At 32.3% G+C, this 15,167-nt stretch overlaps 1 protein-coding gene across 1 annotated transcript; it reads left to right on the top strand.

The window, feature by feature from the left end:
• The first annotated feature begins 8,506 nt into the window (after positions 1-8,506).
• On the top strand, positions 8,507-8,986 carry LOC115966459 (transcription factor MYC4-like). Its single transcript, XM_031085692.1, has one exon. The coding sequence runs from the start codon at positions 8,507-8,509 to the stop codon at positions 8,984-8,986; it is 480 nt and encodes a 159-aa protein (XP_030941552.1).
• Positions 8,987-15,167: the final 6,181 nt, after the last annotated feature.

The raw sequence follows: 15,167 nt of genomic DNA, 5'->3' as shown, positions 1-15,167 counted from the left end.
GCAGGATTATTCTTGTGCTTCAGCTTGCTCTCATGATTCTGGTGGTCCTTATGATATTGGTCATAGTCTTACCTATGCACATCTTGTTCCCAGCTATCAATCTTATGTCTTGGCAGTTAGTTCTACTCCTCAAGAGCCTCAAAGCTTCTTCCAAGCTGTCAAAGATCCACTTTGGAGAGAAGCCATGGATAAGGAAATCCAAGCTCTTGAACAAAATCATACTTGGGACCTCACTACCTTGCCTCTAGGTAAAACCCCCATTGGTTGTAAATGGGTATATAGAATTAAATTGAAGGCAGATGGGACTGTTGATAGATACAAGGCAAGACTAGTTGCCAAGGGTTATACTCAAAGGGAAGGTCTAGATTTCATTGAAACCTTCTCCCCTGTAGCTAAAACTGTTTCTGTCAGGGTGGTTCTTGCTCTGGCAGCTGCTAAATCTTGGCCCCTTCATCAATTGGACATTAACAATGCTTTCTTACATGGTGATTTGCTTGAAGAAGTATACATGTCACTGCCTCCTGGTTTTCACAGTAAGGGGGGGTCTTCAACTTCAAATTTTCATTCTCCATCTACATCTACTGCTCCTACTGTTTGTAAGCTTGTTAAGTCACTTTATGGGTTAAAACAAGCTTCTAGACAATGGTACACTAAGCTGTCTTCAACCATTCAGCAACTTGGTTTTGTTCAATCCCAAGCCGATCACTCATTATTTGTGTTTGCCAAGGGTCCTTTGTTTACTGCACTACTTGTGTATGTGGATGACATGATGATTACAGGAAATGATCCAAACTGTGTGGCAGTTTTAAAGTCAGTTCTGGATGCTAAGTTTGGAATAAAAGACTTAGGTTCACTCAAGTATTTCTTGGGACTTGAGATTGCAAGGAGTGATAAGGGAATTAGCTTGAATCAAAGGAAATTTGCACTTGAGATTCTAAAAGAAACAGGAATGATGGGTTGTAAGCCATTGAAGTCACCCATGGAGCAGCAACTTAAGCTATCAAAGGGTAATGGAGAGCTTCTAAAAGATTCAAGTCAATATAGGAGGCTTATAGGGAAGTTGATGTATTTGACTTTGAGTAGGCCTGACATTACCTATGCTGTAAATAGGTTAAGTCAGTTTCTAGCTCAGCCTAGAGTTCCTCACATGCAGGCTGCTAATAGGATATTACAGTATATAAAAGGAACTCCAGGTCAAGGGGTATTTTTTCCTTGTGATTCAGACTTGCAGCTGAAAGCATACTGTGATGCTGACTGGGCAGGTTGTCCAGATACCAGAAAATCCCTTACAGGGTATTGTGTATTCCTTGGGGACTCATTAATATCATGGAGATCAAAGAAACAATCCATGGTTTCAAGATCTTTAGCTGAGGCTGAGTATAGATCCATGGCAACCACAACATGTGAAGTCACATGGCTGTTATATCTGTTGAAGGATTTGCATGTGCAACATGATAAACCTGTCCTATTATACTGTGATAACCAGGCAGCACTACACATAGCTGCAAACCCGGTATTTCATGAACGATCAAAGCACATAGAAGCTGACTGCCACATTGTTAGAAACAGGGTTTTAGATGGAACAATTAAGACTTTTCATGTGGCTTCTAAAAATCAGCTAGCTGATGTTTTCACTAAGGCCTTGGGTGTAGACAATTATGTTAGATTGATCAAGAAATTGGGTTTTATTAACATCTTTGCTGCCAACATTGAATTTCCAGAATCTGCAAGAGCCTTGCTCTTGAGGGGGGGTGTTAAAACTAATGCCCTTTGCTCCATACTTGAGGATGCATCTGCTGAGACTAGTGGAGGACAGCAGTGCAAGAGTGGAGCAGCACCACTTGCACACAATTTCAGTTACAAACACTGCAAAGCAGAGGCATCAGATACAGAGCATCAGTGGGCTTGTAAGGATGTGCTAGAGACCATTGAAGTTGTGCCTTATCATGAAGTTTTCATACATAGCTTTGGAGATTATGATACACGTGGCTTGTAGCCATTGGTCTGTCATGTAAATATTGTAATACCATTGTATAGTTTAGGATTGTTAATAAACAAGTTTGCTGAATTTTAGGGAATTGGTTATGTTAGAGACGTGTATATATAGAATACCTTTATTGTTTTGGGATCAGTTGCTTTTGTATCATTCATTTTCTGATTCAATAAGATCTGATCTTTTATTCAGAAAGAGAGAAAGTTCCAGATTTTATAACCTGTGAAGAATTTTCATATGAAGTCCACTCCTTCTCTCTTTGTTTAAATGATGTTACCAGTTTTGGTCACATTAGGGATTGATCTTCCATTTTCTTTTGAGTTTGTTGATGGAATCCATTGCACTAGCCGATGTGTCTCTGCCTAGTACACCAGACAGAGAAGTACAAATTCCACTTTCTAATACTTCTATCTCTTCACTCTTTCCAGCAGCCAAGTCTGTGTCTGGTAGTAGTGATAGTTCATTATCTAATTAATCGCTAATTCCCGACTTCTCTCCTTCCATACCATACTTCTTTCCACAATACAATTCTCAGTCAAGCTCCGAATCCGCTCCAACCAAACAAATCTCTCCTTATCTCATATCATCACTATTTCCACCCTACCAGTCACAGCTAAATTCAGTATCTAGTGATAAATCACTTCACGGATCTGATCATCCGATACCCTCAATCTTCCCGCCAAACTATTCTTATTCCCCTTCGGATGAATCAACCCATCACCATCACTTGATTAAAACTGAAGAATATAATGTCCAGTGGCCTAATATAGCGGGCTGGCGCTCAATCAAATTCAATTCCAATTTTGAGGAAGAGAAAATCTTTCCTCGACAAGTTGAGGCAGCATTAACTCAGGCGAATGAGAGGTGGACATATGCTATCTACTGGGAGTCAGACAGGCCATCCAATTCCCCTTTAGGGCACACTTTGAGTCCCGTCAAAGGGTTCTACAATGTCAGCGATTTCAAGTTTAAAGACAAGGTCGTCTTGTTCTTCCAGCTCAGGGAATTGTGGCGCGACAACTTAACCTTTGGCAGTGTCCTACGTCAAGTTTTCAGGCGTTCGATCCCCATCTGGCGGGTCGGGGAGGACTGCCTGGCAGGCTCGTTGTACTACCGACCCCGCCAGGGCCACAAGCATGGACTCCGGACTATGCCTTGGATACGCGTGGCAGACGGTGTCATGGAATTTGGCTCCACAGAGTTGATTCACGGAGCTTGAATCTCATACCAGAAACATCCCAGGAGAAATGAGAGGAAAAAGCAAAAGGGGATGATCAGTGAATATTCACCTTGTTAGAAAATTAATCTTTCATAGCTCCATAAAATATCTTTTTTCTATCAATGCATGAATTTCGTAAACAAAGCTAAAAGGTCCTGGTGCATGTTGATTTGTCGATTACCATAAATGAAAGGTGGCGTTGATAGCGATTACAACGATAATGTTCGTGATGATAGTGTGGACGTAATAGCTGCACGTTCTTTGTGCATTATAGTATTTTTCCTTTCTTATAATAGCACATTTTCTGTAGAGCCGCAAATTATTTTATTAACATTTTATAAACTAATAATATGGCATACTCCAAATTAGCTATTGAGAAATTGAGTTTCCACCTCAAATATTAAAATTAATCAAACAAAAATCTCACTACAACGCCTTAAAAAAGGAAAATCAATTCTGAAAAACCAATCCGGATTTCTCTCTTTGTCAACTCTCCACTAGAATCTCTTCATCTCTAGTAAATCCAAAAAACCCATTGCACAGACCATCCATCTTTCTCTCTCACAATTTCAATGGCAAGATTAGTTACAGAGATGAATAGAAAGACCATTTTGAAAACGAAATCAAATTTCGTGTACCAAAATGAAAACCATCCATCTTTCTCTACCACTATTTCAGTGGTAAGATTAGTTACGGAGATGAATAAAAAGACCATTTTAAAAACGAAATCAAACTTCCTGCACCATGCAATTTAGTTTTATTAATTGTCAGCTATAAAAGAAACTCTTAGTTTGTATTTGGGTTGGGGGCTTATTTAGCATAATATTGTTTACAGGAAAATTTGTTATGACTATATGACAGGTGTGATGTTATTTGGGAGAATGAGGAAAGAAGACCGAATTGAGTACAGACTTGACAATTATAAAAACCAAATTGAGGTGAAATGTTGAAAAAAAAAAAAAGTGATAATGCAATTTGGTATCACAAATACTGAAGTTTATGTGTAATTAGGCATTAAGATAATAATAATAATGCACATTCTTTCTGAAAGTTTTATATTGCACTTCTACCCTAGCTGCTCGCAAGACTTGCCTGATTTTTGCTTGCGAATTGCATAGTAATGCACATTCCTTTTGAAAGTTTTATTTTGCATTCCTTGAAAAGTGTAGAAAAGAGATGATATTTGAAGAGAAAGTTTATAATTCTATCTTAATTATTCTCTCACATTTGTTGATATATACTTTATATATTAGTAGTAGAGTCAGGATTTCAGTTCAAATGAGGCAAAATTAAAAGACAATATTATAAAAAAATAATCTAAAAATATCAATTCATATTAATAATATATCAATAAACAATTGTAAACTATAATTTATTCTTTGCATCCAATTTAAATTATTCAACAACTATTGGTGTCCTTTCATATTTTGAAATTGCGCTACATGATTTCGATTTGAACCCATTATTATAGTAAATATTTTTCATAATCTCAATTAACTATAAATATATTTTTCATATCATTAAAATTAAATAGACATAACCAATTCATAGTTACTACAATCAAATTTATTAAAGTATGAGATTGACCTAAATATATAAAATTTAAACATCTAATTTGTTTCCTTAAAATAAATTGAGAAAATAAATCACTTTAAAAGTATTAGAGAATAAACCTATTTATGTTGTATAATCTCAAGGAATGAATGCTTTTAACAATCTATAGAATTCAAACTTTTCTTTCTCTATTATTCTCAACAGTGAAAAAGTGAGAGAATGTTAATTTAAAAATAAAAAAAATAAAGTCTTTAGGTTCTAGTAAAGTACAAGGACATTAATTATTTTTGGTATGCTAATTTAAAATTTTAGTAAAATTGTTATGACATTTTTTGTTGTTTCCCTAACATCACTTTAAAAAAAAAAAAAATTATATTGTGTATAATATTAATATGGGGTCCATTGATTGCAGTGCTGTGGTTGGTGAGAGGGGGAAAAAAAGTAGGGATTAGGGGGAAAATATAAAAGGGCAACCCGAATAGTGTGGTGTGGTAAAATTGTGTGTGATAGTGACTAAACTAAAGTGAGAGTTTCGTGCCCTTTTCTTAGGTGCTAAGCTCGATTATAATAGGATAAGATTTTGGCTTTTTTTCTTATGTTAGCAGAACCATTTGGTTATTGTGGAAATTTTCCTTAAATTTGTTTTTCTTGTCAGGAGGGGCAAGACCTTAAAAAGTTAAAATTTTTGGTCACCCCCCCCCCCCCCTTGGCCCTGCTATATATATGTCTATAATTTTATTGATATATATATTACAACGTTGAAATAGGTGATTTATTTGAACGATTTACAATAACGAGTATGAGAGAATCAATGCTCATGCAATTATTGGTAAAGAATATATCATGACTGACCAAAAAGCTTATTATTTTTTCTTTTACTGAAAACCAAAAAAAATAAAAAATTGTGGCATTTAACTCTTCAATATTGAATTTAGCTTCTAATGCAATTAGACAAAAAAGATGGCCTTTTAATTTATTTTTTTTCTCCCGGTTCAACATATAATATAAGAAGAAGATTTTAAAAATAAAATCAAAACAAAACAAAATATGCATACTAAAATTTTAGCAGCATATGATGATGCTCTCGCCACTTAGCAAGAATTAATGTGATATAGTTGAGCTTTGATTAAATGGCTGGGTTGGACAAAACAAAGATAAACCCAAAATAGGGCCAAAATGGGGATATATTCATTTCATACAAAAGTTTCAGCAAAATGCCTTATGTCTAAAACTATTTAGAGATATGCTCATCTTTTGAAATTTGATTTTTAAAAATTCGAATTTCAATGAAAAACTCAATCTGGTAAAAATCGAGTTTCTTTCTTAAAAAAATATGCATAGAACTTGAGTTTCATACTGTTTTTTTAATTTTTTTTTAGATTGCTTATAACTCTATTTTTGTCAAATCGAGTTTTTCCATTAAAACTCGATTTTAAAAAAAATCAATTTTAAAACAAAAATATATCTCTAAATAGTTTTAGAATATATACATTTTACAACATGTTTTTGCGTGAAAACTAATGTTATTCTCTACTTTTGGCAACGAAGTCGGTGTCATAAGAAAATGTTGATGTTGACCAACGTGAAAACTAATGTTATTTTCTGCTTTTGTCAACGAAGCCGGTGTCATAAGAAAATGTTGATGTTGACCAACGTGAAAACTAATGTTATTTTCTACTTTTGTCAACGAAGTCGGTGTAAAAAGAAGATGACGTTGACATTGACGTTGTTTTAGCAACGCAGGGGAAAAGTCTGGTGAGAGACTGAAAGTTTTCCTAACTTTTTCAACCATTGACGGGTATTATTGTTTAAATAATAGTTTTTATTGTTTAAAATGTGTATTTTTATAACATTTTTTTTATTTATATATATTTTTACAATACTTCAACAACATTATTAATAATTTCTTATCAAATGGATCCTGAGTTTTTTTATTTCTGTGTGTCGGTGGCTTACAATTTAGAACGAGAAATTATCAGGTAGCCTCCTAAGAGTACTCTGAAGTCTCAAAAGAGTGATAGGCCTTATTATGGATCCCACATGTGGGGCCATTCTTATATGAGAGCTTGGACTTTGAGCAAATAACTTTAAAATAAAGTAAGGGGTGAACATGCATTGGTAACCAGAAAAATAACTCAAAACTTCACCGTTTGTATTTTACTCATTTCCCTCTTCAGATGGGTTTCAACTACAGTTGCTTCCTATCTTTAGAGAGTACTATTTATTCCCTAAATATTTGTTTATTGATTTTTTATATTTTTTAAATATTTAAAAAAAAAAACTAAAAACGAGAGAGTATATATGGGTCTTAGAAGAAAAAATGTAAAAGGAATAATAAAAAATGATTGAATTTTTTTTTTTTTTAAATATGGTTTAGAATTTCCTATGAGTTAGATGAGTTAACGTTGTATATTAGAACCTTTTTTTTTCACTTAAAAAGGATTGTCAATCTTAAAAGAGTAAACAATGTTGTTGAGTAATTAACTCAATAAAGAAAATGTTAAAAGTACTATAAATTTTAATACAAAAATTTTATAATATAATATGACAATAATTTAATTAATGTCAATATAATAAATGAATGTTTGAATTTTTTATTAATTTTTTTTGGTGATTGATATAATAAAATTTTTAATATCCTTAATAACACCCAATTATATTCAGTCAACTGTTTGTGATTATTTATAGAACATGATTACTGGAAAACATTGAACATTTCTTTTCTTTATATTATTAATTGCTTAAGTTTGAGAATTTCGATTATATTGATTATGTGTATTCCTATTTGAATGAAGAAAAATTATTGTGTACTTTCAAAGTATCATAAATTTGTACTCCCTCCTCTCACATGAATGGTAGATCCTACTAATTAAATTCATGATGAGACTCACCATTTATATGAGAGGAGGAAACACATATTTATAGTATTTTAGAAATACTTAATAATTTTCATTGAATGAAACTATGGAGTGATAGGTTCGATTATGTGAAGAAGTTTCCCTTGAACTTCAATGCTTCTATTTTTGTTTATATGATGTGCAATCCATCAATAGGTTTTGGTCACAATAATCTTACACATCTCGTTTTGGAGTATTAATTTGATGGAATCCATTTCCCCAACCGATGTGTCTCTTAGTACACCAGTCATAGAGGTAAGAATTCCACGTTCTAATCCATATTCACTGAAACGGAGAGAAATCTCTCCCTCCATGTTTTTACTCTTTCCAGAAAACGATCCTCAACCAAGCTCTGTACCAGTTGAACACTTTTCTCCTAATTCCATACCATCATTCTTTCCACCTAACACTTCTTCACCATCGCCAAGCTCTTTACCAGCTGAAACAAAAAACTTTTCTCTTAATTCCATACCAAAAGTCATTCCACCCAACACATCTCTGCCAATCTCATTACATGTTGAAAGGAATCACTTCTCTTCTTCCATACCATCATTGTTTCCACCCAACACCTCTTTGCCAAGCTCCGTATCTTCTCAAACCAAACACTTTTCTCTCTCCATACCATCATTTTTTCCTCCCAATCAGTCTCAGTCAAATTCAGAATCTAGTGAAGTGGCAGTACTTCACGGATTTGCTGATTCCAGACCCTCATTAGTTTTTCCACCAAACATTCGGAATATTATCATACACAACTATTCTTCAATTCATGAAAGAACCCATCACCATGATCAGTTTACTTCAAACAAAAACAAAATTTTTTGTGAATTTAAAGATGTTGTAAACATGTTTCATTCATCCAAAAATAAGAAACATCATTCACAGTCGCCTAATGAAACTCGCTGGCGCTCAATCAACTTAGATGTCATAGACGATGATGAGGGAGTCTTCTCCCAAGAAGTTAAGGCGGAGTTCGAGCAGCTGGCTGGCGAGAGGTGGACCTACGCTATCTTTTGGGAGGCAGAGAGGTCGGGGGATTTCAGTCCGGCCAGAGGTTTCTACAATGTGGATGATCACAAGTTTAAAGACAAGGCCATCACATTCTTCCAGCTCAGGGATTCATGCTCCGAGACAGTCGCCTTTGTCAGCTTCCTAGACCTAGTTTTCCGAACCGGGAACCCCATTTGGCTGTTAGGAGTGGACGGCTTGAAGAGCTCGCTGTACTTCCAGGCCCACCAGGGCTATCAGTATGGACTTCAGACCATGTTCTGGATAGGCGCAGACCAAGGTGTCATGGAATTCGGCTCTACAGAGCTGATATACTGAGCTTGAATCACATATAGGAGGAGAATATGAGAGGAGAAAATAGGAAGTAATAATGGCCCGAGTTCTTTTGCCATATTTTTACCTAAGTTCATGTCTATAATAGATTAACAATAGTTTTTGTTTTCTTCTAAACTTAGTGTTTATTTTAGAACTATTGGCAGAGGACAGAAATGTAAGATTCTATACAAAGCAAGGAAATAGAAAAGCTAAAATAGGAAAGAATCGTGGGTAGCAAAGCGTGTATAATATTATAAGTATCAATAAAACTTTCTTTTATTGAGAACTCAATTGTGTATTGTGTTTGAGTGTGGTTAGATTTTTTAGAAAATATTTGATAAGATATTTTCTTCACAAATGTTAAATTGATTATTCTGACAAAATTCTAAAACGCAATAATCGATATCACCATAAGTTTGATCCTAAAACAATCTAAACATAAGGAGAAGACGAAAAGTGACTTGGGTTTCACATCTCAAGGAAGCTCAACAATTCTAACATTGGAAATTGGAGGTCATAGACTTAGTGTCTTAATAATAGGTAGTAATAATTATAGTCATCCATATTCTAAAAAAAATAAAATTTATAATCATCCTGTAAATAAATTGAAAGATTAATGATTTTACAATACAAAGGTCTATTCTCATGTATACAGACAATAATTAGCCAACGGTATAACTGAATCTTTATAATAATGCTCAGCAAATATTTTTCATTGTGGGATCTAATAGCTAATAATAAATTTAAATTTTATCAATTGTTCAGTAAATTAATTATTTTAATGACAGACTTAGCAACTAACTTCAATAGTTTAACATGCTTTTATATGTGACAACTAACTTGAATTTGTTGCTAATGCTTCGAGTCTTTTGACAACTAACTTGAATTTGTTAATCAATTTTACTTTAAATCAGATGATCAATTAATTCAATTTTAGTTTGCATTGGATGAACAATAACAGAAAATAAATCAACACACACACACCAGGGACAGAGCTAGGACTTCGAGTTAAGGAGCAGAAGTATAAACAAATTTTTTTTTTTAAAACTCCAAATAAACATCCATTTAATAAACCATCAACCAAAAAAAAAAAAAAAAACACAAAATTATTGATTTTTAAGATATTACAATGCAATTATTTATGAAAATGGAACTCACTGTCTACAATTATTACACACAATAGACAAGAACTATGCACACAAGCATTCAACAACTAACCAATAAATTTTAAAGTTGCAAATAATCTCTTTAATTATTTAACCAGAAAAATATCTCTTTAATATTTTAAAAGACACTAAACTAGTAGACAAAAACATTAAACGGACAAAACTACAATAAAATACACAAAACATCATAGGCGCTGTGGGCATAAGAGTTGACGTCACTACAAGAAAAAAGACTTAATACAACGGAAAAAGTCATTGCAATAACAACTAACGTCGTTGTAATAAGTGTTATTGCAACAACAAAAAAGTTAATGTAAGCCGTTGCAATAAATTCCGAGCCAATAGGTTTATACACCAATAAATTTTCGTTGTAATAAATTCCACATATTGCAACAATTTATTTTGAAAATCTCATTATAATAGGTTGATTTTGTTTTTTTTTTTTTTTTTTTTAAATTTAAATTTAAAAGTAAATAAATAATATTTTTTTAATAATAATTTTTTCATTAACCTGTTTTGCAATTCAAAAATCATATCTTGGAACTATACTAACAAATTAAAGATATGCATAAAAGATGAAAAATTTGAAACACTTCATTTCAATATGTATATCAAAAAACACAAATATATACACAACATGTTGAGTTTACATTCAATCACATAGTTTCAAAATTTTGGCAAAAATCAATACAACATGAAAGAAAAGTTTCTTCCCGAAGGCATTATCCAAGGCTTCCCGACCATTTCATTGACTTACCACCTATTTTGGAAAAAAAAAAGGATAAAGTTGAAAAACATCTTATATACAACACAAGGACACCAATATACACCATCATTGATTCTAAAAAAAAAAAAAAAAAAAACACATGTAATACAATACTACTTGAAAACTTTGCAATTAAACAAAGAAAAATCAAATTAAAATTTAAAGAGAACCAAAAGATAACCTGAAAGTTAGAAATAAAATTTTTAAACTGAGAAAAAGTCTCTTCAAGGAGACTATATGAATTAAGAGAGATTGAAATTTGAGAGAGAAAATTTTGAGTTAGTAGATATGAGAATGAGATGGAAATTTGAGAGATACGTTTTGTAGTTAGTGGATAAATTTGAATTTTGAGATACGCTTAAGAGAGAGAGAGAGAGAGAGAGAGAGAGAGAGAGAGAAATTTAGATGAGAAAAATATGGAGATAAATGTTGGTGAGAGAAAGAGGGAAACTAAGATAAAATAAAAGAAAAAGAAAAAGAGGTAGGTGTGAGATAGAGAGAGAGAATTTGAGATTTAAAATTTAAAAAAAAAAAAAAAGCAAAAAATAAGGAGATAGAGATGGGTGAGATAAAGAGGGAAACTAAGACCAAAAAAAGAAAAAGAAAAAAATAAAGAGTTAGGCATGGGTGTGAGTTAAATTTGAGATGAGAAAAAATAGGGAGAGAGATGTGGTGAGAGAAAGTGGGAAATTGAGATGAAAAAAAAAAAAAAAAAAAAAAACGAAGACGTGTGGGTGAGAGAGAAAAATTGAGATGAGAAAAAAAGGGATAGACATGGGTAAGAGAGAGGAAATTAATGAAAAAATAGCGCCAATTTCCCAAATTTTCCCGCTACTCAATTACTCACCTTTATTACCTTAACAAAATTTGTTGTGAAATAAAGATTTAACCTATTACAACAATATAGTTCGATGTGAAATAAAAGATTACATATTGCAATAACATATCTTAATGTAAAATAAGATTTACCTATTACAACAACACATTTTGATGTAACATAATAATTATTGCTACAATCTCATATCAATGTAATAAATTTAAGTTACAATTACAACAAAAAACAACCTAGAGATGCAATAGTATATATATTACATCCATTATTTATTTTTTTTGCAATAATACTTGCTGTATTATGTCTTTTTTCTTGTAGTGCATGTTGTGTTTGTTACCCATAAGAGATGACAACTTTTTTATTTATAAAAAAATATAAATTTTGGGCTTTATTAAAGAGAGAGACAACGATGGGGTCAAAATTTTACCTCTCTCTTTGACTCTTTCTCTCTAGTTTCTTCTAGTCTCTTCTATGTCTCCCCGTCCTTGCTCTCTTTAAGTTTTCTTCATAAGTCACAACACTGTCAACACATAATTAAATCTAAGTTAATCAAATAAAGATTCAACATGAGAGGGATACCTCTGCTTCTGCTATTTTGCTGCATACTTGTAGTGCTGCTGCTAAACACCTCTGCTTGACTACGTTTCGCTGTAAGTTAGGTTTTCCTTTCTTTTTTTTTTTTTTTTTTTTGAATGGCTTAGAAATCGGCTTCTTTTTCCCTTTTATTATATTTATGTCTTGCCGTAAGTTGGGTGTTTTCAACTCTTAGCCTAGTTAGATCTCTAGAATTGACTTTGAATTTTTTTTTTTTTTTGCTAGTGTTTGTTTTGGGGTGTTGTTTGGGCTTAATTTTTGTTGTTGGGCTATTTTTTTTTTATAGCTTTTAAAAATATCAATAATATTGTTGAAGGGGGCAAAGTGCAATTTTATTGAAAAAAATTGCTAAAAATAATTATTATATATATATATATATATATATATATACATATACTAAAAAATTATTAAAAAAATATGGAGGGCCACTGCCCCCCCGCCCCCCAAATGTCCAACAATAGCTCCGTCCCTAACATACACACACAAAGTCATTATCTAATTATGGAGAGAAACTCGTTAGATATAAAAACTCTCTGGGGCCTAGCTTAGTATATGGAATCTACTATGAAAATAGCTCCATTACATAACAACTTACAAAACGTCTAGTTGTGCAATGTACTTGTACGCGAGTCTCTAAATCCATCTAACAATATACTGCCCTAGTTAATTATGTTTACATGTCTTTAAACGCAAGTCATGACACCTACTGTAAGTCCAATTGCTCGAACACTTCAAGGCCTTATGTAGATTTCGTATGGTCTCTATGATTTTTAGCACTCTAAAGCACTCAAGCTCTCGCTAAGTGGTTTTGTGGAATTTTCTTATCAAGGATGTTCAATGGGAGAGGGTGAAGGTATGTGAGAATACATGATTTTATTTCTAGTGATAGAAAAGCCTCTACTTTCATTTTGTGGAGGTATGAAAAAGATTTAGTTTTTCCTCATGTTTGGTTGGGAGGATGGAAAAGTAAAAGGATGAAAAAACTCTTTTATTTGGTTGAGAAGAAAAATGAGATGATAGAAAATTTAATTTGTTTAAATTTATTTTCATGCCTCTATTACATAAAAAAATATTTTAAAAGAAAAAAAAATTTGATGTCCATATAAAAAAGGCTAAGGATTTGTTGTAAATTAAGTTGAAGTAACTTCTGTAAAAATGCACATGTGTCAATGCCTTAGATACACACTTGTCTAGATTTATATTTAAATGAAAACTTTCATATCAAGATTGAATTTTTCACCTAATAGTCACTTGATACATGTGCATTTTGCAAGAGTTATTGCAACTTAGTTTGCAGCAAATTCTTATCCTTTAAAAAAAAAAAAAAAAAAAAAATCCAACACACACATAAGTGGGAAGAGATGGGGATTGATGGGTAATTTCCCATCAAACTCCCTCTTCCCATCACATTTTCTCCCCAAAATGAGGAGACTTTGAAACCATCACAAATGGTGGGCTATGAGAGAAAACTCATGAACCCCACCAAAATCTCTCTCATTTTCTCCGCTCAACCAAACACTCTCTCATACCATTTTCTCCCTATTTTTCATTCTCCCAATTTTCAACCCAACTAAACACACTCTTAATCAAGGAAGACAATTTTGTATCGTACTGACCAGTATCGCCGACATTTATTTACACTTTATGATACTTCACACAACATCTCCACTTTATGCTTCATGTATCTGTTGGGAAAACACATGGAAAATATAGTTTTGTATCTCATATATAAACACGCAGCGGAATATAACGGATCTACTTCATTCATGTGAGATAACATGCAACATTTGAGTTTTAGAAACAAAGAACAAAGAAACGTTCCTTGATGCAGCGAAATTCAAAACAAAAATGAATATTGGACTTGGGAAGCCTTTCAATTTTCATTCCAATTCCACAATTTGCCCAAGATGTGTGATCTCTCAATCAATTCTATAACTCTTATTAAACAAAAAAAACAAAATCATACACATATTTCTGCACATAGTAGTTACGTTTTTTAATAACTCTTATTAAATAAATAATTGATTATCTAATTAAATTGGCTTTTTGGGCCAGCACAATCGGGATTTAGTGTATGGCTTGGAGTGAGACCAAAAGAGACAAATAATGCTCTAGTTCCAATGAGCTTTAGACTTATCTGTCAACTCTTGACAAGCTCAAAATTACCATTAATTATATTTAATACCACTATATAAATATAATTACATTACAGGACTTATTAATAAATTATATCCCAAGACTTTATTAAACATATAATCCATTCGTTAAAATATTCACAGTAATACAAAGTCATAATATATAACTGTCATTTTGAAAATTACTACATCTTGATTTTTGAATATCCGGTTTAATCCTTTAAGTTATTTATATATATTTTAGAAAATCTAATTTCATAAAATACAAACTTTAGTAACTCTTTATTAAAGTAGTTAGGCCTAACAGTCTGAATAACCAAACTCATTAAACTTATCTCAAGAAAATATTTTATATCTTTATAAAGAATTTATGAATTGCATCTTGAGAATATGTGTTCCTTTAACATTACGTGTGATTGCCCAATATAATGAGGCTTTAACTGTTTATCTAGATCTCACTCTTAATATATTAAAGCAACCTACATTTTTATGATCAGGTTCACTATTCTCTCAAGATTAAGAGTTTATATAAATAAGAAGTCGTAAGATTTATTATTCATTTGACAGTCGTTAATAGTTTAATATGTTTTATACACTTAAAACATATTAACATATCAACTAGAAATCTTCATTTCTATGATCAAGACAAATTATCTTAATTAATATGTTATAGTCTTTACAGATGAAATAC

This window comes from Quercus lobata, chromosome 11, assembly GCF_001633185.2.
Source record: "Quercus lobata isolate SW786 chromosome 11, ValleyOak3.0 Primary Assembly, whole genome shotgun sequence".
Classification (NCBI taxonomy): Eukaryota; Viridiplantae; Streptophyta; class Magnoliopsida; order Fagales; family Fagaceae; genus Quercus; species Quercus lobata.
The sequence above is the reverse complement of the archived record's forward strand: the minus strand, read 5'-3'. Positions and strand labels throughout refer to the sequence as shown.

Bases quoted from the DNA above. Each gene is read 5' to 3' on its own strand.
- LOC115966459 (XM_031085692.1), top strand. From the start codon at position 8,507: ATGTTTCATTCATCCAAAAATAAGAAACATCATTCACAGTCGCCTAAT.